The sequence below is a fragment of the Rhinolophus sinicus genome, linkage group LG02, assembly GCF_036562045.2.
Source record: "Rhinolophus sinicus isolate RSC01 linkage group LG02, ASM3656204v1, whole genome shotgun sequence".
Taxonomy (NCBI): Eukaryota; Metazoa; Chordata; class Mammalia; order Chiroptera; family Rhinolophidae; genus Rhinolophus; species Rhinolophus sinicus.
This window is the reverse complement of record NC_133752.1, coordinates 76,570,066-76,597,110: the sequence shown is the minus strand read 5'-3', so window position 1 is coordinate 76,597,110 and position 27,045 is coordinate 76,570,066. Positions and strand designations below refer to the sequence as shown.

Here is a 27,045-nt window from a genome sequence, read left to right as displayed (position 1 = left end):
CTGGTGAAGACTGTCCTCAGAAAAATGCACATATACCGCAGTGCCAAAAAAATGTATACACGACTTGTATTCATCTTTGATTATCGGTACATATTGAGTATTACAATTTTAAGTTTTTTCCTTTCTTAAAATGTGTATACATTTTTTGGAACCCTGTGTGTATGTGCACATGCATGCACACATGTTTGTAAATGTGGGAGGTTCAAGGACCCCTGGAACCTTCTGTAGCTCTGTATCCTAGGACTACAAGTCGATGCTATACTTGTTCTACCTGAGTCCTAGTCAGGTGGACAGCTTCTAATTATCATCAGTCTGGGAGTCAGAGATGGTTCAGTATCGACTGCTCTACTTTTTCCTGTATTCTCTGTTATGTTTAAATGTGGAGTGTTTAACTGTTTTTAACAGTGATGGTACCTTAGTTGTTTTTTTTTTTAAGCCTTGAAAATCCCAATATTAGAATGTATGCCAGAAGGGCTAGTGTAGTTTAAAACTAGCCTCTGTGAAGAACACAGAGAATGTTCACTGAAAGAATGTTTGTAGATTAATTCTGTCTGGCTGCCCTCAGAACTCTTGCATTTGAACATCCAAGAGGTAATCTCTTCCCTGTAAGGATGTAATTAACTATGGGGAGGGGGTTAATTCAGCAAAGCACAAATGCCATTAAGAGTATTTAGAATACATCATCAGGGATAGCTTTGCATAAAAGTCTATTCATTATAGTTATTGGTTTGTCCACATATTCATGGATTTTCATCACAGGCTTTTTATCTTCTAAACATAAGTATGCTGGTGGGGGGGATGGGGGTGGGGGATGTATAACTTCACAGGAACTATTACTATAGAAACATTCAAATATGAGATATTACTTAAAGTACAAATTAAACATCATTTTAAGACTTTTATGTAATATGTGGAATATGTTGCTTTGTGTGTTGAATTTTTGAGCTGAGACTGCTCCATTTTATAAATAAGGCCAGACAGCTAAATGGCTGCCATATAGCCTGAGGTAGAGGGTGAACCAATCAAGTTCCTTTATGCTTAATTTGGTACTTACACAAAAATCCTTTTATTTCCTGGGTTACTTGCTCCCAAGTTTTCAAACTTTTCCCATTCACTTTAACTTTCTGACCCTTCATTCCCTCCAGCTGCATGGAAGGTTTAACCTCTGTCTTTCCAGTCTTACTTCTAAGATTCTAAATTTACCCTAATCCTCAAGCATCCTTTCCTTTAAGGTCTGGCCACTTTGCCAATGCCTTTGATCCTTTTCTGTCCAAACTTAAGGGCCATGAACTACACAATCTTTCTGCGTGTCTCCATTCTCTCCCTTTCTACTGCCTTCTTTTTATCAATATATGTTCTAGATTGTTTTTAAATTTAAAAAAACCTACTAGATACCACCGTCTCACCGAACCTTCAGACTTTTTAAAATAAATGTTTACTGAGTTCCCACTATGTGCCATAACCTTTATAGACCCAGGACTTAGAGCACTGCATATAAAAGGTTCTGGACATTTCTAGTTGGAGACATGGTAAAAAAAAATCACATTTTCTAAGAGTCAAACCTGCTTTAAAGAAAGTGAAGCAGTTAATTCATTTTCAGGTGACATTGGGCTGAGACGTAATGAACAAAAAGGAGTCATGCTTTGATCAGGCAGAAGAGATTCCAGGCTGAATCAAACAGCAAGTGTAAAGATCCTGCACTGGAACCAAGCTTAGCTTTTCTGAGATAACAGCAACAAAATAGTATTGAGTACAGCATAAAAGGGGGGAAATCAAAGGACATGAGATCAGAAGGATAAACAAAGAAAACAGAATAAAACTAAATTATTTTCTAAGTGACCAGAGCACCTGGAGAACTTTCAGTAGGGAAATAGTATCATCAAGTTTCTGTTTTAAAAAATTAGGTTGTCTGCTGTGCGGAAATTGTATTATAGGGCAGGGAAATTAATGAAAGTAAGGAACTGGAAATAGATTAGTGATGACATTTACTTCAGCTAGGGTGGTAGCCATGGAGATGAAGAACTGGGGCTAGTTGGGGATGTATTTTGAAAGTACAGACCGTCCCTGACTTACAGAGGTTTAACTTAGGATTTTTTTTTTTTTAATTTATAATGGTGCAAAAGCAACAAGCATTCAGTAGAAACCGTGTTTTGAATTTTGATCTTTTCCTGGGCTACCCATATGCAGTGCAATACTGTCTTGCGATGCTGGGCACCGGCAGGGAGCCACAGCTCCCAGGCAGCCATACCATAAGGACGGTAAACAGCCGATACTCTACAGTATATAGTATAGGTGCATTTTCAACCTACAATATTTTCAACATGAGTTTACTGAAACATAACCCCATGGTAAGTCAAGGCACATCTGTAGTGCCAGCTGGTCTTGCTGCTGAATTTAAAAAGGAAAGAAAAAAATCAACTGGTTTTTAGTTGTCTGGCTTTAGCAGCGCATTGAAAGGTAACGCCGTATACCAAGGTTTTTAAAGAAATGGTTTGGAAGGGAACAAATCGGTCTGGACCTTGTTAAATTTGAGGTGTTGATTACACACTTAAGTAGGCCTGCTGAGTACTTAGCGGTAGTATTCCCTCACTTTCAGATGCACTGATGAATTTTCTCTCTCTTCGCCTTTTAAGACTCTTCCGCTTCTGTTTTTTTTCTCCTATTACCTGGACACTTCAGTGATCTTTGTATGTCCCTGTCTTAGCTTATTTATCAAAAGCTGGTCTTCCTCACCGTTTAGATTTTAGAGTGCTTTTGCAGCCTTCCTCATAAGGAACATCTACTCATTAACCCTGTCTCCCCAATCCCATAACCCCATCTCCTGAGCCACATTATGTGAGTACCTTTCCCCAGCTACTATGTTCTTAACCTGGAAAATTTAACTCATTTCTTTAATTTTATGTCTAAAATATAAAATCTTTAGTTCATTAATTGGGACAATCTTTCTTCCTCCTCCCAAAGAAATATAGTACGTACGTATTAAAACATAAGTTGAAGATATTTCCCTTGAAGCTTTAATAAGTAAAATTTATAAGCATACAAGTTACAAGATGAAATTTAAATCTACTTGGAAATGATTATTTAATATAGGTTCTCTTCTGTACTGTTTTAGTAAACCTCCCTTGGTGCTGCTTGTAACCAACCCCTACTGTAAATAGCCATGTCAAAATAATGGAAAATAATTTGCCAGATGAATGGATATAGTAATATATTGGAGAACTAAAGCTGTCCTAGGGTCCGTGCACATTTGGTCCATGCCAAAAGATCCTTTGATAGTATTTTTTATGTATTAATCCTATAAACCAAAAGTATCACCGTCTGGGTTATATGAACCCAGTATGGACATTTTTGATAGGACCAAATTTCAAGGACCTTTTTGTGGACCAGATATATCCATGGATGTTTTGAATGGGACCAAATATCCCACAAGGCTATCCTAGTGTAACAACAGTTCTGAGCCCCTCCATGGAGTCTGCCAGAAGTTCAAACTCAACGTTTAGATGTAATTAAAATATATTAATATTAAAATTTGTTCTTTTGTCATACTGAAGCTCTGAAGACAAGAACTGCTTCTACTTCCAGTTACTCCCAAAGCACCTGTACACATTCTAGATCTACAGATTCATAAATTGTAAACTGGTATTTACTAGTTAAATTTACTAGTTAAATATCACTTTACAGTTTAAACATTCTGAAACATTGCTATTTGAATTTTTTAAATAAACTATTTTGTATCAGATGGGAACCAATATACTTACTGCATCTTATAAAATCTTTTGTTTTCTAAAGTAAATGAAATATAGTTCAAAATTTAAAATACAACTAGAACTGTGCTTTTTTTCTTTAAGGTTTAATGCATGTGCACAATAAACTTGTGGATCCACTATACAGTATGAAAGAAGGAAAATGAAGATTGGAGCAAAATTCTGCCTGAATGAACAGAACACTTTTATAAGTAGATGAATTGTCAGCTATGCAATATGATAAAACATGGGGGATTTTTGAAGATTGTCATTTTTGAAGTCAAGTATCCGTATGTTAAACATTCCATATTTAGAACGTGTCCACTTCACACTAGGGTTTAGGAGAAGTAGTTGGCTCTCACAGATGTTTTTTATTATAAAGTATAGAACCCACATAACCACTATAAAACAGCACAGAAATGAAATGCTGGTCTGTTTAAAAATTTAAAAAGTCATTCTAAAGGTGAAGACTGTACATCAAGTACATTCATGTGACTCCACTGGCATTTTTAGATTTTTATTTGTTAATCCCATGAAGACGCTCCATGCCTTTCAGGTATCAAACAACTACCACTGCAAACCTTTTGAAATGCTATCTTTATATTTTCTGCACATTACACAAGCTTTATGCACATGGTTGCCTTAGTCTTCTTCCGATAGTAGCATCTGGACATCAAAAGTCCTGCTATATATTGCTGATACAGAAAATCTGAAGAGATGACAGTGCCTAAAAGTACATATATGTCCCTTTGGAAAGTATGTATAAGTGCATGATTTTTGTGCACCTTTTTCTGCACTTTTTTTTTTTTTTTTTTAAACAAATGTGCTTTTGTTTTTATTTAATGACTTGGGTTCATGCTTCTAATGTAAGCATTTGGCAATTATGAGTTAAACCTAGCAACACACTTAAGGAAATTCTTTTGAAGAAAATTTTCTGATTATTGTTAAACTTCATAAATGATTAGCTTTATTCCTTATATATATGTCTAAAAGGATAATATAATGAAGTATATATATATAAAAGTAATTATTGTAAACTATTTTAGATTGCCGTAAGAACTTGCATCATTAAACTGCAAATAAAAGTATATTGTTTTCTATCTTTAACTCAAATAAAGCTTATAATAAACAAATATAAGTTATCTAAATTTTATTTCCAGAAGTGGAATTGAATACATGCGTCTGAGAGAATCCAACAATTAGGTGGCTGTGAGTCTGCATTTAACTTTTTGTTTGCTGCCATTATGCAATTAGGCGATTTAAGTTAAAAGGCAATGACTGGGTCTGTAATTTCTTAGTCTTGCTGCTGGGGAGTAAAAAATACTCCTGTTTCCTCTGCATATTTTTTTATCTTAAAGAACCATTACTTATATAGTGCATAATTGCCTTGTGATTGAAATGCATTTACAGTTAAGTTCCTTAAAAAATTTAAATAGAAAATAGAAGTTCAATAAAAATAAATAAAACTGTTAGAATAAAATATGCTGCTTTAATTCCAGATAATGAAAGTGTAATAGCCTTCAGTGTTATAAATGGCTTTTAAATGACAAGTGATTCAGTAAAATATTCCAGTCACACCTAGTAATAAATGTATTGGTTACTGCAAACTAATGTAGTTACCTTAGGTCATATAGTATCATGGTAAAAAAGTTAGATATCTTTTTTTTGATGCAGTTAACCAGTAATTACTGTGCTGTAAATGTGCTAGCTGAAACAGTCTAAACGATATTTCCATTACTGTCCTTGATGTTAAAGAGGCTAGTTTTAGGTCCATGTACTCGAGCTCCTCAGCAAACTCCTTTCTGGCCACTCTAGCTGCCTAACTCAGGCGCTAAGTTGCTGCTTCAGAGAGAAAGAACTAAGACGCCTACTGAAGATCCTTCCATAAGAGGCAAAGTATGGCTAAGAAGTGGGGTTTGGAGGAAAAAACTCTAGGCTCTGTCAATAGCTATGATGTTGGGCAAAACAGTTTGAGCTTCTTCCCCTATAAGACAGGATGGTAATAGACCTGTACCCCGATGCTGTATATCGATTGAATGAGGGAATGTCTACAGAGCTCAGTCACAGATTAAACTCAATAAATCATGAAAGTCATCTGAGCATGACCAAGCGAAAAAAATCTAAGCTTATGCTAAAAAACTTGAAAAATACTTTTTTGTACCATTATTACCATCAATAAAACTATTTCTTAAAGAGTCAGAGGTAAAAGGAAGAGAATTAATGTGGCCAAGTTGCAAGCATACTAATAAGGCACAAATACTAAATAATAGACACATGGCGCATGCTATGTGCCAGGTGTCAACTTGTAACTTTTCCTTGGCAATCATGGTAGAACAGAACATTTTGTTTTAGAAAATGTATTTAAATGCTTTTCTAGTTTCAAATGTAGTGCCATTTTCCAAAATACTATTGTCATGAAGCTCATATTTCATATATTTTATTACATCAAAAGGGATGGGGAAGCTATCTCAGCTGAATTACCTAGGACTAAATCACAAGTTATTTACTTAACCCCTATATACAATTTTAAGTAAGTCCCCACTATCTTAAGTTATAATTAAAATTACCTCATGATATAATAACCTTAGTATAAAATTCACCATTGATAGTCTTATCCCTAAAAGACATTTACCTCATTTAATTCAGTCAAGGTAGACAACAAAAATCAAAGGCTAAATTACAGTTGACCCTTGAACAACACAAGTTTGAACTGGGCTGGTCCACTAGTAAGTGGATATTTTTCAATTAGCCTGTGTAGTTCAAGTGACCCTCTCAGTTCAACCTGGCATTGTTCAATAGTCACAGGCAGCTGGGAATATGCATATGCAAAGGGCCAACTTAAATTGAAGCGGGTGGTCAGTGCCCCTACCCCCGTGTTGTTCAAAGGTCAACTGTATTTCATCTTACTGTAACACAATGTGCCCTCTAGTTTATTCCCTGACATGGGAGTTAAGAGTACATGCTTTGCGGTAAGACAGCCATTTACTGGCTGTGTGACCTCAAGTAAGTCACTTAACTACTCTAAAGCTCAGTCTCCTCAATTAAGAAATCTATACAGTAATTATTAAACTGTCATTAATAATAGCTGCTACTAATACCAAACACCTGTCACTCTGCACAAATGCATTTTAATTATCAGAAATAAGACAGCCCCTACCCATAACTTAAATGCATATGTAAACCATCTAGTTTCAAACTAACATTTACAAAAATTTGATAAAAAACTAGAGCACATGTCTAGACAGTACGTCATTTGACTACTTAATAACTGACTCGTATATGTCATCTACATTTAACCAGCTAACAACAAACTGATACTTAAGGTGATTTTGAAAATATTTTATCTTGGGCTTGAACTAGATAGCATCTTAAGTATAGGGAGCTTTTAGTGTCAAAAAAATATGCATGTAAACAAAAAGTTAAGATTTAGTAAGAACTTACTATGTGTTATACACTCTTCTAAGTATTTAAAACATATTATCTCATTTATTCACAACAATCTATGGAGGTAGTAATATAATACTGATTTTACTAAAAAGTAAATAGACAAAGAGAGGGTAATTTACCTTGCTGTTAAGTAGTGGAAAGGAAATTTGAAACCAGGCAATATGGCTTCAGAATTCAAGCTCTTATCCACACACTACCTTTCAAAGAAAGCCAATAGGTTGTTTAAATCTGAAAACCCTGAAAGCAAAAAGCACATTTTATAATTTCCATTCTGTTGTCAACATAACTTTCTAAAAAAGACTAAAGGGTACACAATTTTTAATTTATAAAAGTTCCTTGTATTTTCCCACCAATTATTTATCAGATTGTGTCTTCAGAACTTTTATAAAAGCATCTTTTGGAACTTCAACATTGCCAACTTTCCTCATTTTTTTCTTTCCTTCTGCTTGTCTCTTCAAAAGTTTCATTTTTCGGGTAATATCACCACCATACTGAAAAATATTTTAAAAATTGGATGTCCAAATCACTACATTGAAAAATAAGCATGCAATCACACAGACACATCAATATAATTACAACATTGCAACTATTAACCATGAGTTATACACCTGCAAAGACACCTCTCTAATCCCCTTCCTAACAGAACCTAATTTTACTGCCTTAAACAATGATAAAGGATCTATCTAATCTAATCTAATCTATCCAATCTATCCAATCTATCCAATCTATCCAATCTATCCATCTATCCATCTATCTATCTATCTATCTATCTGTATGTGTTTTTGGTTGGAGGTGAATATCCCCAAGAAAACCCAGGATTATATTACGCCTGTCAAGGAAGAATTATCAATCTCCTTAGTGGCTCAAGAAGTTCTGGATTATATAGCTATAACTAATACAGAAACTCACATAGGCAAAAATATACCAGTACCTTTGCAAAGGATTTAGGAAAAGTATCATTTAATTCTAATAACTAAATTAATAATTTTTTTAATAGATGCGACAACAAACTTGGCAAGGCAATGTAGGAGGTGGATTTCAATTCCCATACTCTTCCCAATAATCTTTCCATATAAATTAGATCAACAAAATGTGTTATCCTGTTCATGTTATAAAATACTTTCTTTGATACTATTACAAACAGGAAATTTTTATAAATGAAAAAATATTTAAGAACATGCTCAAAATGTATGAATATGCTATCATAGTCAAGCTGAAATTTAGCTATTAAAAAAAAAACCAAAACTTGGAGATGAAATACAGTATTATAAAAACCAACAATGGAAACCAATATTTATACCCCCTTTGATTTTAAACACATAAAATAGATATATTACAAAGTAGACTACAGGTAGATACATACACATTTTGCCAAAACATTTTTCCTATAGGCTTTCACACTGTAAAAGAGAAAACTTTGTGTAAGTACGTAATTTCATTACACTGTTTAAAAGTATTTTATTTTCAAGGTTTCCCCTTTATTAAAGATTTGAATGATTGTGTTAGACACATGTAAACATGCCATAAACAGATAGCTCAAATACTCTTGTATTTGATTTTCGTATATTTGGGATAAAATAGAAAATGAATTCAACATGAATATCAACATATATTTTACTAAGAATAAAAAAGGTCAAAGTTTGTGGGAAGTCTTGATGAGGCCAAATTCAAGCATGTTGTGACCGTGATTACAAGAATTATATAAGATCATTTTACTACTATTATTACTACTACTGCTATTACTACTACTAGTAGTTCCAAAACATTAATTCATAATGCCATCTAATGTCAGTCAAGAGTGACTAGGAATATAAAAAATAATATATTACTTTTATAAAACCCACTTCAGGGTAAACTAAATAATTTTAATATATCCATCCAAGCAGTTACAAATTAATCTATTTCTATGTTTCTGAGAATTTTGGAGGATAATTTAAAATAGCTCCATTTCTATGCATTCCATAAGATGATATAAACTGTTTTTTTCTTTACGGTATTTTATACCTCAACACAATTATGTTTGCTGTTTTAAATTGCACTTTTCAGGATATTCCCAGGTTATCAACTCCACTCTGCCTAACCTCTGGGTACTCATGAAACACAAAATAACTAACTCTAAAGTAAAATGGTGTTAGAATATTAAATTCATTACAAATATAGGCATAAAATTTATTCCAAGACCATACAAAAATGATGGTTGTATTTCACCACCACTGATACAATAGGTTTGGGTTAAACTAGAATTGAAGAGCAATTTCCAACTGAGGAGACACATGACTTCCCAAAAGTATTAAGACTATCAAGGAAAGGAAACAGGAAATGCTGCAAGACACTTCCTGCACTTACTCTTGCTAGTAGAGCGCCTTATTCAATGTTCTGATTTATATATCATGTATCGTGAAAAAGCAGTTTCCTACACAAATTAGCCTATCTTCCATGGCTCTATCACATGTGAGGTCCTTAATGTAGAATGCAAAAGCTTAACATGAAGCTAGCTAGCTAGCATTTCTCTCTCACCTTTCTGATTTCCAACCTGACTAGCTCTGAGGAAGTGATATTAAATGCTTCAAGTAAAAATCATAACTTAGTTTTATCTTTTGGAAGAATATCTCCAAAACCTTTTTAGTTTCAATTCCTATTAGCTTACAATCTACTTGAAGTGATAAAACCATAAAACCTTTTTCTTCAAACCCATACACATTTGATTAAAAATCATAAATATTATCACCCAAACTGTTACAATTAAAACAGTCATCACTTAAATTAGTGGAATTAAGAGTCGGATTAGTGTTTTTACAAGTAGTAATAAAGTTTAGGCCAATGTTAAGTTAAATTTTTCAATATTTCATTTTCCAGGTATATCATTCCTAAAACCAACCCAAACAAAAATGAATTTCAACTCACGTTTCTCTTGCAATGATTTTACTTCCAATAGAAGCTTGAATTGCTATCTCAAACAGCTGCCTAGGAAGAGAATCCTTCAGACGTTCACATATGGCTTTGCCAATAGAGTATGCTTTGTCTCTGAATCAGAGAAAATGCAATTATTTGCATATACTAAATAAAAATGTTTAAGCAGCCTCTAGCCCATATGCATAATCAATATAAAGGTGATTCTTTAAGGAGATTCAAATGGAACTTGTTTATCATAAATATCACTTTCTGAATCATACGACTTTCCTGATTGGAAAAACATACATTAAATATAAACCATTCTTGTGTCCTACCGCTCACCCATAGAAAACCACTGTTGAACATTTTAGAATGTTTGTTAAACATATATCCTTCCAGTTATTTTACTACATATATATGTTTTTTTATACTTTGGATTATAGTGTGTTTATACACACACACACACATATACGTTTTCTATCTCTTTAACAGGTATTTTTTTTTATATCAGTAAATATTACTCTACAATATAGCTATAATGGCTTAAAATAATAGATATGAGTGCTCCATAATTTTAACTCATCTGCTATTTCTTGAACAGGTAGGAAATTTCATTTTTCGTTATTATAATACTTTATGATGATGAAAAACTTTTTGTTCTCAAGTCTACATTCATAATAAAATTTTACAAACATTTTCTTTTACTTTGTCTTACCTGGTAAGGGAAACAGTTCTTCCCATGACATTAATCTAACTATCGTACTTCTCTCTTTATATTTTAACAGTTTGGAAAGAGAAACATGGAAAAAGAATGGAAGGGAAACTAGTACTGGGAAATTTAATTACCTTTAAGTTTTTCAAAATGTAGATGTCAAATAAAAATGAGTAACCAATAATTAAAGAAAAACATGTCACTTGGAGGTGTCCCCCGCTGCCTCCTGCCAAGCGCATCTGCCCAAATACTCCTGACTCCTGAGAAGCCAGCCTGCCTCTCCCCCAGAGGCCCCTTTGACTTTTTACAAATAAAGACACTTTTAGGGGAAAAATAAAAAATGTCAAAAGTGGTTGCTTTCACATTCCATGATTAGTTTCTATTCAACTTACTTGTGTACAACAGTTACTAGCTCCTCTACAGTATTTCCATTCAGTAGAATATCCATTTTTACAAGTTCTGCCGTCTGGTAGCCTGCATCTTCGTAATCAAAACTAACAAGGGAAAATGTCCAACAGGTAAACATTATACTGCCTAAGAGATTAATTTTTTTTTTTCTTTTCAAAACATCTCTATTCTACTCCCTATACCTCCTCCAAAACATTTAACTTTCCATCAAAATGTTACATACATATTTCAGATGAATGGATCTAAATGACCACAGTAAGGGACAAACTGCATCATCTTTTTACATTGAGAAGGAGAAAGGCAAAAGCAAGAGAAGTATGTCCTACAGGGGGAAGGAAAATAAACTGGTAAGCCAGTTCAGAAAAACGGATCACTGAAGGCAAATGTCACCTTCTTCCCAGCATTCCCTCCTAGCAGCTGGCTGGCTGTAGACAACAGTATATACTAACAGGTCATTCTCAGATTCCTAAGTTGGATTTCTTTTAGTTTTCTATTTCCAATTAAATCAATGCTATGACATTGACAAACATACATTAATAAATGAGGTTTTGGATTTCAGATATGGCTCTTCAGTTTGAACCTTCATAGGGCTATTCTGAGGATGAAATGTGTTGATAAATGTAAAGCACTAGAATATTACCTAGTACATAAAAAGTGTTTAAAACAGCCTCCCATAGCACACATAAGTACTTAGTGTCAGCTGTTAAACATTAACAACATGGTAAAAGCTTACAATGCTAATCAAAACAGACAGGTTTAACTTGCAAAACTGAAGTCTAATGAGAGAAAATTTCTGTTATGTTTACATGTCTTTACAATTATGGACAAGAACATATATATTTCCCTATTGTCTTAATTTTAAAACAAGCTGGTGCCTAGAGTTGCAAATATGTTTGGTTTCTAAAGGTTTTAAACAAGAAGGTCACAAAGTGATACTAATACTCTGTAAAATCAGATTAACTCTTAAAGTGTTCCTACAATTCTTTCTTTCTTCAAACATCATTAAACATTTACTGTATGAAAGATACCATGTTAAGTACTATGCAAAATACAAAGAGAGACAAGATATCCTGCTGGTCAGTATTTCAATAAAATTGTCCAAGTATCTGAATTTCCCATTAAATTTTTACCTAGCATATCCGGAAGACAGGGATTTCAAAGAATCATAAAAATCCACCACAATTTCATTCAAAGGAAAGAGATATTTAAGCATAACTCTATTTTGATCAATAAATACCATATTCTTCTGAATTGCTCTTCGAGCCTAAAAAGGGCAGAAAAAAGGTGTTTAATGATAACCTATTCAAATGATTTAAAACAAATATAGACAAATGTCAATTACCAATTCACAAATTTCCTTACAAATACTAATAAAGAGTTGGCAAAACGAAAGAATATTTCTTTAGTGACCTAGTAAAAATTTGCAAGGAATATTTATAATACAGGGAGGACCATTTCGTATTTCAATTACAGTATACTTACTACTGAAAGTTTTTAATCCTTTGTCTTTTAACAATTTTATGATTTTGAATTATACAGTATTTTACTTAATAACAAGTCAAATGTAACTACAGATAAAGTCAAAGTTCTAATTTCTTGTTTTACAAATAAAGAAACTTAGGTACAGGGAAATTAAGTGACTGACCAAAGTTATAATCTAGTTTGTGATAACAGAATTAAAATTCAAGTCCACTAGTCACCACTTGAGAGCTCTTTCCAATATATGAGTATGTCACGGTAGTTCAAATAGGTATTTTTTGAAGACTATGATCATACCCAATTTTTAGAATAAATAATTTATTACAATGTGACAAGAACTAAAGCAAAATGGAAAACATCGTCCAATCAGGTCTTTCAAGTATTACTATTATCTTTGAAACTATATTCAATATCAAGTACTCAAAAAAGCTAAAAGAAATTATACTTTTAGCTACTCAAGATAAATAAGCATCCAATTTCTTTCCTTTGAGTTAAAATATCAATTCAGTAACAGAGATGATCAAAATTCTGGCACTATTTTTATTTAAAATAAAAAATAATTTTTGAAGTGTATTTCTCTCTATATATATATATACACACACACACACACAGCCACCCCCCAACTCCTGCCCCCCCCACCCCACAAACACACATACCTATGTATGTATGTACAGGTCTTTATGAAAATTTCTTATAAATTTAGTGTGCTCCACAGAGAGAAATCTTTCAAAACCTGAGCAGGGAATCACTGCTTGAGAGGACTAAAATTTACTTTTATATTAAATTGTATTATATTTATACCTGGCAAAGCATCATTATTTTTCCAGTATATTCATTTGGTGTGATAATTGTGCCCAAAACAACTGGCTCCAAATATTCTGTTACTTTTGACTTATCAGGGAATTGTGCAGGATTGATGATTGTAATTTCCTTTTCTCTGTATTCCTAAAAATAAGAAAAACCAGTAGTTAAAATCTTTTTTTTGTTTGTTTTAAGGGACTGACTTAGAGGTTTATTTCTTCTATATAGCTTGGTGTGTCAGTTAAAATCTTAATTGTTACATGTTTTAAAATTTGCTTTTAAAATACAGTATGTTAGAATTTGTTATTGAATTTGTCGGAATTAATAAAAACAGAAGTCCTAAAGGTTAGAATATTATCTTAACATGCTTTAGATTAAAAAACCTCCAATTATAATCATTTGATATTAATAATTATTAATTAGTAATATATTCTAGTTATTGACATTTACTAAACATATTTCATGTACCATTTAGAAAAGTATTATGTAAGAACACATTTTAATCTGCCCCTTATGAGGCATTATAATCAGTTTCCAAAGTTAATTTTGTTGGAAAATACAGATACCGAAGCTAATATTTGTTTAAAATGAATAGATTGCCACTTAGATGGAATACAATATTGTCCAGGTCATTAACCTGAAAGCTAAAATTTCCTACCGCCAGGTAGAAATGAATGCTGTGTTTTATAAGATAAACTCTTTGTAACCAAAAATGTATTCTTTATCTTTGTGCTGGATTTAGAACAGTGCTTTTTATTACTAATTCTGATTTTTACTCTCAGTATCATACTAGTATTCATAACGTGGAGATTTTATCAAGTTAAAATTGTTTGTATAATAGTTCTCACAAAGCTTCATCAGTAATCATAAGATAATTCAATTTTTATTGCTATTAATCAAGAAACATTGAGATTTAACATCTAGTCAGTTAATGGTACACAAGTTTCTCTTGCCTTCTGCATACACACACACACACACATACACATTTAGTTTTCCCTTGTATCGTGGTTCACAACAGTACCTTTATCAATTTTGCTGATGAAAGAACAGCTTTATATGGAACAGTAGGGGTTGTCAAAATAACAGAAGCATTATATTCTTGTTCTAGTCGCTGGTTAAAAACTTCCATATGCAAAAGTCCAAGAAATCCCAACCTGAGAAAGAAAAAGCCAAACTGTAAAATGTTTATGTCCCATAAGGCTCTATTTTCTTTGATGACACTTTGTGAGAGAAGGGGTGGAATCAAGAGTCGTTCAAACATTTCACATCATAATGAAATGCTAGCATAATTTCATTAAATAAGATTTAAATGTTCCATTGGGATTCTGTTTAAAATCACTAAAAAAAATACCTACAGAATATGGATCCACAATGTGAAAGAGGAAGACATTGTTTTATTGCACTTTACATTAATATGAACTTACCTTCAGAAATGTTCAAGAACAACAAACCATTTAAACTACTTTTCAAAAAAAAAAAAAAAAATGGGACCCTTAATGTAAATGAATCTTACCTCCAGCCGGCACCTAGGGCAAGGCTACTATCCCGGTGAACCGTCACACTGGAATCATTTAAAGTCAGTTTTTCAATAGCACTCTTCAGGTTATTATATTCAGATTGATCTACAGGGTACATTCCTGAGGACACAATGATTTCTTATTATCACATGTGAAAAGCTTCTTACATAGCAAACTAAATATATTGCTTCCAAGATCAAAATTAATCATTTAGCTTTTAAATGTCTTTCTTGTATTTCATTCACCAAAATACTGGTTTGCTTAAAAAACTATGATCACATTACACTGACTTCAAAATATCTTGCAAGTTCCATAGCCTTAATGAATTTACAATTGGATTCATATTCCAAGTGATGTTTTTATGATTTTACAATTATATAGGGAAAACAAAAAAGAACCATGGTAATAAGGCCTAGAAAACTACATTGTTTATTTCAAGAAATGAAAATGGAAGACATTCCACAACCACAAATGAAACTCCATTAGCAGATAAAAAACAGAAGTAGAAATGAGAACTACACTGAACTGTTAATTCTCTAAGGCAGATTATCCATTAAAGCCAAAGATAAATTTTGCTTTTTTCAATTCACTGACAAAAACTACAAAGTTACTGATTCATCGGATTATCTTTCATCTGACATCTCAAGTCCTTACCTCTCAAGTCCTCTAAAATCTAAATGACTGATTTTGCCTAAATGTGGGGGTAAACAAAGTTCTTAATTCCCAATGAGAAATACAAAAAAGAGAAAAAGAAGGGCTAGGTGGACACTTAGCACAGAGTAACTTGATGACCTTCAATCTTTTTCAAATGTCTGTAATTCCACACAGTAGTAAAAGGTTATGAAGTTATGCATACGTCAAGTGACACTATTCTCTGCCACGTCTACACTAGTACAATATAATATTAAAGAAAGGCTAGCCAAGGGAAGGTACACGGTAATAAAAAAACATGCTAATTAGAAAAATATTTCAAATATAATGACCTACTCTCTAGGAAAACAAGTAGGAAATTCATATTACTATGCTCTTCCATATATCAAAGAGCTTGTTTCTTAAGAACTTATTTCTTAAGAAGCTGTAAACAAATTTAGGAAATTATCTCCCACAAAAAGTTTTACTATACATATGAAATTAGCTAGTATGTAAATAGCACACAAAAAAAACAAAGAAACAGAGTAGCCTGGAATTAGCTGATATTTAATTATTTAAAATGAGTACTTCTAGTAATTTTTATTTCAATTTACAGAATAAATTGGCCGTCATCCTTTGAATCTATGAGCTCCTCACCTGCAAATACCATTGGTTTCGCTGATTTAAACCCAGGCAAGGGCTCCACTGGTTGTTTATGTAAATATAATGTATCTCCTATTTGGGCTTCAGTGACATCTTTCATCCCAGCAATCAGATAGCCCACCTGTCCTGCATATCTAAATAAAATTATTATATGGAAATATTTACTGCTTTAATGTTTCAAGCGCATACTCACAATAAGCTCTACCTTTCCAGGAAATGATCACTTTCCAAACAAAACCTCATGAAACTGAAAGTAAGTGCTACATATCAATTCTCAACTTCAAGGATTATCAGCAAAAGAACAAACATACCATGCCTCAAAAACCTATTAGCAAGGACCTCTGCAACACAACAGGCCTAAGGCCTTTTTCATGACTACCCACCTTTGCGTATTAAACAACAGCTTCTAAAACATAAGGTAAACATAGTGCAACTGGTAAGTACAGAAACACAAAACAATTCTCATAGTGCAAAGCACTATTTTATTAGTGAATTGTGTTACAAATGTGCTTTAAAAAAGAAAAAAAAGATAAACTTTTACCCAAGCACAAATATGTGAACTCTCAGCAAATCAGACATCTATTTGATATTCCTCTTGTAGGAAAAGAGCAAATCCCAAAATTTCAGAGATTTAACTTAGTGTTGTTTTTTAAAGAAAATTTCCTACATGATAACAAACTCACATTTAGGATAAGGTACAAGAATCTTAATTGGAAATGCAGTAATGCTCAATATATGATCTATATGGCAGAATACAGACAGACTTTAGAAATATTCGAGTAACATTAAATAGTCTGACTCTCAATTAAAATAAAAAAATGTACGGAGCAAAATGTGCTAGTTTTAGACATACAACAATAAACTATTGAGTGTGACCCATAGTAACTAGTTTAATACCTTAATTTTTACAGATGAGAGAAAGCTCCAACTATGTGCCCAAGGTGATTTATCTCATTAGTACCTGGAGTACTGACAGAATGCTCAATTAAATATTATATTTATAAATGAACTCAGAACACAATTTTTCCAGTGTACACTGCCTTGCTAACCCCACATGCCATAAATTCTAGTTATTTAAAGTTTTACCATGAATTCCACAGTAAAGAAAATTATAAATTTTTCTTCACTACTTTTACGGTAAAAGATCTAATTATAAAAAAAACCTAAATGTCAAAATACCTGATATAGTAAGTATGAGTGAGGGAACAATCTCACTTTCTCATTAATACCTCAATATAGAATCAAATCTGCACCAGATCATAAAATTAGTTATCACTAGTCAAAAGGAATAAAAAGTGTATCAAATTTCTACTGTCCTTTACACACAAGATTCCTCCCCAAAGAGCATTCACTACAGAGTTGCATTAAATAATCAGGTATGGTGTTTTTGAGTTACCAAATTGGAATCATTCTAAGTATACCAAGTTGATAGAGGATGAGACAGAAACACATACAACTGTATTTTAATTACTAACGTGGATTACTTACAGTTTAAGAGTTGGCTGCTCATTAGGATTCAGAACTCCTACTTCATTAACTTCATATGTCTTTTGAGTATGTGCAGATACAATTTTATCTCCTTTGGAAACCATTCCATCAAATAACGCTACATTGGCTATCACACCCCTATACTGGTCAAAGGTGGAGTCAAATACCAAAGCTCTCAGGGGGTTTTTGCGATGTACTTTAGGACTATTAGAAATGAGTAAAAAGTAAACACACACATAGTAGATTAAAACCTTAATAAAATGCCTTTTATTAACTCAAATATTATGCTTAATTTATTCTAGTACTTAAGATTGATAACTGACAGCCAAAGTAAAAGGATCTTTCTATAAAATAAGGTAAAATGCCAATGTTTATACTAGTTTAAATTTAACCTCGAATTTTAAGTAAATGACTATTTTAAAATTACTTATGAAACTGATGAAATATATTGTTCGATATTAAAGCAAATAACCACAACTGCCAATGTAGTCAAGTCTCCTTACAATGATTGTTAAGACGAGATCTCCTATCATCCTTGTTCTTTCCTTTTTCTGTACTGTATTTGCCTTCTATATATTACTAAAAATAAATGTAAAAATTTATTCTCATTGACCACAAGAGTATAATTCCCGTATCAACTAAGCTAAAATAACAAATTAAATTGATGGTCTTTATACTATTAAAGATAAACAAACACTAGAAAAATAACAAAATACTTACGGGGGTATTCTTTCAATGATTGCCTGAAGAACACTTTCAACGTTTGTTCCAAGTTTAGCAGAAATCTAAAAACATATACATGAAAAAAACGAATGTTTAATCTTAAAACTATACTTTTCTTCTATCCTGGTGACAGAGCTTTATGATCAGGAAGAAAAATAAAAGATTTCTAACCGTTATCGATTTTAAGAACATAGTAAAAAGAAGCACAAAGCATATAGTATATTGACAAATGTCCTACCAGTACAGTTAGGTGATTCTACAGTTCTTGGATTAAATTACAAGAGCATTCCAATTATGGTGCTGAAAGAGCAGTGGACTGAGAGCTCAAAAATTCTAGGCAACAGTCATGACTCTGCATGAAATGTGACTTTGATCCATATATATTTCTTTACGATTAAAGTTCATCTGATAAATGAAGTGATTCTTCATATTCTTTCTAAATCTCAAAGTTGTTGTGTAGACAGAATTCGACAGTATATGCAGATGGCATACAGGTAATTATAAGGCATATTATTATTATTGTTCACACTGAAAAATCAAGCCAAAAGACTCAATACACATGTGCATGACTGATCTTTGTCACCACCAGTAAATGGACTGTCTCTGAAATCTTGATTTCAAAACCCACTCCGTGAACTCCACCTCTTATCCTTCAAACTCCCTCTATATCAGTTTCTCATCTCAACAATAAGGACAATTTGGGCTGGATAACTCTATTTTGGAGGCTGTTCTATCCACTGTAGAACGTTTAACAGCATCCATGAAAACTAATCTATCCATAAGATGCCACTAGCACCCACCCCTAGTGCGGCAACAACAACAAAATGTCTCCAGACATTGCCAAATGCTTCCTGAGAGGCAAAACTCACCCCTAATGAGAACCACTGCTCTAGACTCTAATACCATGTTTGGAACAACCCTTTAAGATCACAACCTCTAACCCATTGAATTAGACTACTTTTTTTCATTATCCATTAGTCCTCTGCCCTCTCCTTTCCCAACTGAGACTCCAAGAAACACTATTTACAATCACTGTTCAACCACTTTCTATTCTCCCTCTTTCATAAGCAGATGGAAAAACCTCAGCTGTGACTGCATCCAACTATATGCCTTTCCTATGCTTGTAACCAGAGCAGCTTAACAACAAAATCAAATAACTGGTCTGGCTAGTTTCTTGTGAATTCATGACCACAGATCTCATTATGGAGTTAACATGCCCTGGCAGTCCCAGGATGCATTCCTTCCCTCACAAATTCACATTGCCACTCAGTAAGATAATTCACACTACTTTCCTTCAACCCACATTTTCCCCTCCAGCCAATTCACTCTCAGTTGGTAACTTTGCCTGCCATTTCATTTAAGAAAACATCAAAAACTCCCTTATCCAAATATACAGACCCATCTGCATCTTTACCCATCTCTTTGCCTTCTCCTTTTACAATGTGAGTATTCCCACTTCTCTGACAACTCATTCCTTCCACACTTCTATTCTGAATCCTACTCTCTAATCCTAATCCTTACTGTAACTCCCTAAAAACTGGCAATATGTAGTCTGACTTCCAGGATCTCTTCTCTACCTACACTCCCCCTGGAAACTGCATCCATTTCCATGGCCTCAACACCACACACATGCTAATGACTCCTAAATATCTATCTCTGACCCAGCTCTCCATGAAAGCCTGAATTGTACACTTTTGCAATGTATCTATTTGGATGTGTAACAGACATTTCAAACACACTATGTCCGAAATACAGCTTTTTATATCCCCCCATATCTGTTTCTCCCCAGGTATAATACCAATATTCAATTAGTTGCTGAAACCCAAAACTTCATTATTCTTCCCTTTATTTCATTTCCTTACCTGTAACTCACTAGCAACTCTATCATATCTACTAAATGTACATCAAATTTGCCCACTTCTCCAACATTATCATCACGTACTTCGTTACCATTTTGCCACTGGGTTACTACTGCAAGCTGGTTTCCCCATCTCTTCTTCCTCTTCTCCAATCCATTCTCTATGAGGCAACCTAAATGATCAGTTCATTTCCTCTTTTGCTTTAAAATATTTTCATTATCTTAGAATAATTTTCAAACTCCTTAGCACAGCAAGAGTCCCAGCATGACGTGATCCCCGCCTACCCCTATCTCATCTAACTTGCCTCCTTTCTGTCCCTTAAACATGCCAATCCTCGCCAAACATGCCAAGCCTTTCACTTGGTCTTTCCTCTTCCTAGAATGCATTTCTCCCAACTCTACATTTTTTCAGGTCTTAGTTCATCAAAGAAGCTTCCTTCCCTAAGTTATTCTGCATCACAGTAGCTCTGAGAAAAAATAAGTTTTCCAATGTTAACTGTGGTATTTCACCTGGAACAATACAATTTGTTGAATGACTTTCCTTGACAACCTCTGTTTTATTCAATAATCACTATGCTTACTTCTTTACTTATTTAATGACTGCTTCACTACGCAGAATATAATAAACACAATGAGACAGGGGTCTTGGCTGTCCTGTTTACTGCTGCCCCCCTACTTGGCACATACCAAATAGGTATCTGAATGAACTGTATACAGACGTATTAAAATCAGAATAGTTAATTACGCTTTAATATAACATAATCCAAGTTATGAAACCATGATTCCTGGATGGCCTCAGGTCCCGGATGCTCCATAATAAAAACCATTACATTCTGTGTGTGCGCATTCAAGAAAAAAATTGCTTTTTCAGTTATTACCAAGTTACATGTAATCTACTGTGTTAAGGTTAAACAAACAAACAAAAAACACTCATCACTTGAAACTTGCTTTTTCAAAAATCAAACAGGATTGAAAGTGGAAGCTAAACATATCGCTGCACTGACATACATACTATACAAGCAGTAGCACAGCACAATTTGGCTGTGGCTATTTAACACCCAAACCGGCATTTGAAAGGTAAATTTAAAAAGTCAAATATAATTCTCTGGCTAGCCCTTTATTAAAAAGTTCTTGTCAATTCCAAGAATACGTAGAAGCATCTTGAAATTAGTTTGAACCTGCTCTTCAAAGAGAGTATTTCCACAGAGGCAAAATGGCACATGAAATATACCGCAGTACGTTGCAAAAGACCAACATTTTAGTCCTGGCACATCAGCTGTCTAGACCTGGAAACTTAAGAAAGTGACAAAATCTCTTTCAACTGTATCACAAGAATGACTTCTATCTGCCTGTCCTAACCATGTAATAAGGACTTTTGGTGAGGATCAAGTGAAATAATAGTAAAAAAGACTCTGTAAAACTATAAAAATAATATATAACATGGGCTATCAAATACTATGAAATTTCATTTAGGACAACTATATTTTCAAAAGTATAATCAAGTCTTCATAAAAAGGTGTTTTACCTTAATACATTCATCACTTGGAATATCAAACATCTTTTCAATTTGTTTTTCAACCCTTGCAGGATCAGCATTCTTCAGATCTATCTTAAAAAAAGAATTCATTATGTCTTAATTTAATAAAAGCAAAATATATTGTGTATTAATTAACAGTATTTGGAAACAGTTAAAAGCATACCTGCTTTTAACCTAACTGACCCCTCTGATTTTCTTTTAAAAGTATTAATCTAGATATAGGCAATGCAATTTTAATAAGCATGGCCACTGAAAAACAGAGGGCAGACAGCAGAGCATGCACAAAATGTAGGCAGTTAGCTACTCAAGGCAGAAGAGTTCTGTAACAATTTATCAATTAACACCATATTAAACTGATTTCATAAGTCAGATATAATAGAACAAACTGTCTTACCTATGGTCAACCTTGTTTCCTTAAATCCAGTATAAAAAAGATAACTGAATACAATACAGATTTTTAAATTAAGATTTTTAATTTATTAATTTTAAGTATAAAAGTTAAGGTTTATTCACAGTGCTTAGTTTAGCAATTAACTGTTATAGTTCATGTATTTTGTTGTTTCCTCCTAGATCAGAAGCTCCTTTTCTTTTCCTATATATAGTTTAGTGTAATATACATATTTTAGCTGCTTTGCATGTATACCTTTCCTACAGAAACAGCCCTCCATCTCTCCTTGTAATTCAGGGAAACTATCTTCTCAATTATATGCAAGGGTATAGGAGTTTGAGCTACAATTCTATCACGTGCAATTCAAAGAAATAAATCCCACCAATATATTTAATAAATAGTTGAAAATCCCACATATAAAAAAAATAGTATACTTGATATTCAAAAACTAAATTTACTTTTAGAAAGTAAAGTAATAAATAGTACCACTGTCTCATTGTAATTACCTTGTTTATAACTGGAATTACCAACAACTGTGCTTCGAAGGCAAGAAAGAAATTTGCTACAGTTTGGGCTTGAATACCCTAGAAATATCAAGACAAAAGATATTGAAATGCTCATTTTATCATCTATCACAAAACTTACAATTCAAGACTTCCACACATCTTCAAAAGCAAAAGTCTAAGGCAGATGATGGTACTTTACTTCCTTGTATTTGGATTATTCCCTGAAAAATTCTTTTCAGTTCAGAAGGCATTTGTTGGAGGGAACTGTATTAGACATTAGACACACAAGGGTGAAACATAAATCCTCAAGTTCATTAAAGCCTCCTAAAGGATACAGTCATGTGATGCAGATTACAAAGCCTAGTACTATGTATATAAGGAAGAGACTAACTTTCCCTGACAAAAATCAGGGAAGGTTTAATACAACAAAAAAATCCTTGGGTTTTGAATGAAGAATTTGTGAGAAACTGAAAATATCAAAGGTGTATTTTAAACAGGATAGCATAGATCTTACATAGTCATCTGCTAAATATATTTTTATTGTTATGTTTATACCACAAAAGAAAATGATGTTACTGACATGTTTCTTTCAACCTAACACTTCTCATATTATTACCTTAAATCATCCAAAATGACCTCAAAAATATTTTTTCAAGTTCTGCTAAAAATTGACATGAAAAACTCACTTTAAGAACTGCTAAAAATTGTTTTTTTGTACAATATATGTATAATATGACACACTTCAACAAAAAATAGAAGAATTCCTCTGATCAGCTTAAATATTTTAAAAGATGAACTAGTCAATGTCACAAAATGCTTTAGTTTAATAAAACTTCAAATTAACAAGAAGGACCAAAGCATATGGTTGTGATTAAGCAATACAATAAATCTTAATTTTTTCAAACATAGAAAAATTCTATTTCCAAAACATATTTTAAAGAAAACCTCTTGAAACAACCAAATAGCATGTCACATCATATAAAATTTAAAGTACCTACCTCATTTGCATCGACCACAAGTAGAACACCCTGACAAGCAGACAGTGACCTGGATACTTCATAACTAAAATCAACATGGCCCTGAGAAACAAAAAATATTGATACCTCTTAATGTTAGCTATAATATTTTTAGGGAGGGGCATTATGGCAAATCTATTGACTCCACTTGATAAAAAGTTAATAGGTTTCTTTTGTTTAGCCCACACTTGTGAAACAATTTACCCAAAGAACAATGAGAAAACAAAAAGTAAAGTTACATGTTTAACGTTCAGTTCAAAAACTAAACAAGGATTTGTTTTCTCTATTAGTACAAGGCTGACTTTAACAATGGAGACAAAATTAATACTAAACTTACCGGTGTATCAATGAGATTTAAAAGGTACTGCTTTCCTTCACAATTATAGAAGAGAGATGCTGTCTGTGCTTTAACAGTGATTCCTCTTTCTCGTTCCACTTGCAATTTATCAAGAACTTGCTTATTATTCTTTGTTTTATCAATTGTCCCTATAAACATAAAAGCATATTTCTAAGGGCTTTAATAAAAGAAACAATACTGTATATAAAATTAAAACCAAATTTTAAAAAAGCATGATAAAATTATCAATTACTCATTGCCATCAATTAAGTATATAACATAAAATGAAAATACCTGTTAATTCCAGGAGCCTGTCAGCTAAAGTACTTTTGCCGTGATCCACATGTGCAATGATACCAAAATTTCTAATATTTTCAACAGGGAATCTAGACATGTCAATTTTTTCCTGGAAAAGGGTGAGAAATATTACGTTTATGACTATAAATTTTGCATAAGATGAAACAAGTATTAAAGAATTATTAGTATTCTTTGAACAATTTCATTTATAGCATTTATATTGTTTACATTATTCCTCTGATAATAAAGTCATGTATGGCTAAATTCTTATGAGCAATGAATTACAATATGACTCATTGACTACATTAGTTTCACTGTCAAAGGTGACCATTCAGCTTAATATAAGTTCCTCATAATATTTCTATCACGAGGAATAATACTTCTATTTCTATAAAAAAGCTACAGAAAAGCTGAAAGAAAAAGAAGAAATTATTTGCCTCATCACACATTTAATCACCAGTCAGGTCTATTTAAAAATCTGTGCCGCTAATAGTCTTCAAAATTTAAATTAGATACAATTCTGTTACTCCGAAACTTCTCTAAAGAGAGAGAAAAAGATCGTATCTGCAAAAAAAGATTTATTAACTTCAAATTCAAAAATACTTTAAAATTTACATACTCCTGGTGTTTAGTTGAATTGGTATTCATGTAAAATGTCAGTTTTTTTAACTCTAACCATTTTATTTTCCCCAATAAAATCTGTATTTTATAATCAGCAAAAAAGAAAAAAAGTCCCTGAAATAACAATAAAAATACAACAGTCTCATGAGCTTTAAGTTTCCCTTTTTATAAGTGCTCCAAGACAAGGCAGACAATAAGGATGCAAACGTATCTGAAATTCTGCAAAAAAACTAAACTTCATATGCTTGCCCTGTAGATTTTTTCCCATCATTCTATTTAAAAAAAAAAAAGAAAAAACAGGACAGCACCATATTTAAGAACTTTGAATTGCAACATAAATTCATTTTAAATTCCATAGGCATTTTAGAAAAGGGCAAAACTGATTCATTTCATGTAGTCTTATTTTTTTCATTACTCATAACCTGCAATTACTTCACTCTGTCTAAACTACTACTGGTATCTCTTCGTTGTTATCAGATAGTGTAGTTTTCAGAGTTGCTAAACCCCACTTTCTCCAACCACGAGAATAGTCAGAACCAAACGTTTGCTTTGGCTGACATAAAATACAGTAGTATGAAGTTAAGGCAAGTACCCAGAACTTTATATTTTAGACATTGGACTAAAATTTCTGTCTTCCATCCTGCAATCTTCACAAATAGGCATTTGATGGTTTTATTAGTATCTCATTTAGTAAATTAAGAAATATTCACAGAAAAGTCATGCTTGCTTGCCCGGGTCACATGGCTAACACGCCAAAGGAAAATAGAGGTTATTATACTAGCAGCTTCTTCAGCAGCATTTTAGGAGCATTAAAGTCATACATGCAAAGCGCTTAGACCAGTGCCTCGCATAAACAATGAATTATTAGTTACGGTATTGACATTACAAATTAGAAAACTCAGGGGGTGACTTTGGCCAAGGTCACACAGGGGAGCGGTGAATTCAGAAATCACAGAGGGGCCCGCGCTCTCAGCTACGCTTCCTTTATACCGTAGAATCGCAACCTGCGTTCACAGGTAGTCCCAGGAAGCCCTTCACATTTCCAAATTCGCAAGGTGCATCCTCCCAAGTTTTAATTCGTGGCTAATGTGAAAGGGCAGTCACCTTGCTCTCTGCAGAGCTGTAAAGCCTGTCCAGATTCCTCGAGTCGGCAGCAGCCCCGCGGCACCGCGAGGGGCGAGGCGTGGGCAGCACACGACACGCAGCCCCGGTGACCCACGCCGCGAGCGCGCGTCCGCGCCGCCAGCTCCGACCCGCAAGAATCCACATGTCCCGGGCGGCGGAGACGTCAAGAGAGGATCCCCAGACGCGACGGCGCCATCGCCCACCGCTCGGTTTTCTCCAAGACGCCGGGCTAGGCGCGGGCGAAGGGAACTCAACCAGACTTGGGGAAGAGGAGAAGAAAACGTGCCATGAACAAGACCCCCCACCAACCAGCTGAACACCGGAAACACAGTGCCGGTCGCCGAGGTACCCACGTCGCACGACGTGGTGACGTCAACGTGCCTCCACGCCAACGTGCAAGGAAGTCACGTGAGGGGAAGCTCTAGCAAGGCTGTGTTCGTGGTGTTATTAGCATAACGTTGGGATTTAGGATTTTACCGGATGGTAAAGTAATATTGCAATTGTTTTAGAATCTGGCAGTCGGAATATATCCCCCATGTTGTCAGGTCAGTGATGTCGCTAATATCTTAGCGCACCTGAAAGGAAACGGGAGGTAAAATTGATTGCAATGTAACCTGGGAAAGTTTTGGCCAGAAGTGAAGGTGGAAAAAAGTTATACCCTGAACTCCCTAATATCTCCGTCGTTTTCATGTTTCGACTTCAGCAAATGTTTACCAGAGCCCTGGTTACGTAAGGTCGGGTATAATAAGAGAAAAATGAGACCTATCTGCCACATCTCATGTTTGTCTGCCACAAACTCCCTTGGGGTTTTCTGCAATATCCAGGGTTTGGTGCAGAGGCAAGAGCTAGCAGCTGTG

The 27,045-nt window shown here is 33.7% G+C and overlaps 2 protein-coding genes across 5 annotated transcripts in view; one reads left to right on the top strand and one right to left on the bottom strand.

The window, feature by feature from the left end:
- Positions 1 to 4,548, top strand: part of GNPDA2 (glucosamine-6-phosphate deaminase 2) — a 30,869-nt gene extending 26,321 nt beyond the window's left edge. Inside the window, exon 7 of the mRNA XM_019741011.2 lies at positions 3,849 to 4,548. Coding sequence (XP_019596570.1) covers positions 3,849 to 3,910 — 62 coding nt within the window. The 3' untranslated portion in view covers positions 3,911 to 4,548. The remainder of the gene's footprint in view (positions 1 to 3,848) is intronic.
- A 2,905-nt stretch (positions 4,549 to 7,453) lies between these two features.
- GUF1 (GTP binding elongation factor GUF1) lies at positions 7,454 to 26,547 on the bottom strand. Of its 4 annotated transcripts, XM_019741007.2 has the most exons (17): positions 26,168 to 26,547; positions 24,440 to 24,551; positions 24,146 to 24,294; positions 23,791 to 23,871; positions 22,793 to 22,870; positions 21,887 to 21,970; positions 18,501 to 18,565; positions 17,781 to 17,984; positions 16,287 to 16,426; positions 14,996 to 15,119; positions 14,504 to 14,636; positions 13,483 to 13,626; positions 12,333 to 12,466; positions 11,187 to 11,288; positions 10,095 to 10,214; positions 8,554 to 8,590; positions 7,454 to 7,681 (listed from the first exon to the last, which is right to left on the bottom strand). In XM_019741007.2, exons 1-17 carry the CDS (start codon positions 26,330 to 26,332, stop codon positions 7,544 to 7,546), a joined length of 2,010 nt encoding a protein of 669 aa, XP_019596566.2. In that variant the 5' UTR covers positions 26,333 to 26,547; the 3' UTR covers positions 7,454 to 7,543. The 4 variants fall into 4 exon arrangements, with proteins under 4 accessions (XP_019596566.2, XP_074180730.1, XP_019596569.2 ...); XM_074324629.1 differs by lacking the exon at positions 11,187 to 11,288 and having other exon boundaries at positions 26,168 to 26,482; XM_019741009.2 differs by lacking the exon at positions 8,554 to 8,590 and having other exon boundaries at positions 7,506 to 7,681; positions 26,168 to 26,542.
- Between the last annotated feature and the right edge of the window lie 498 nt (positions 26,548 to 27,045).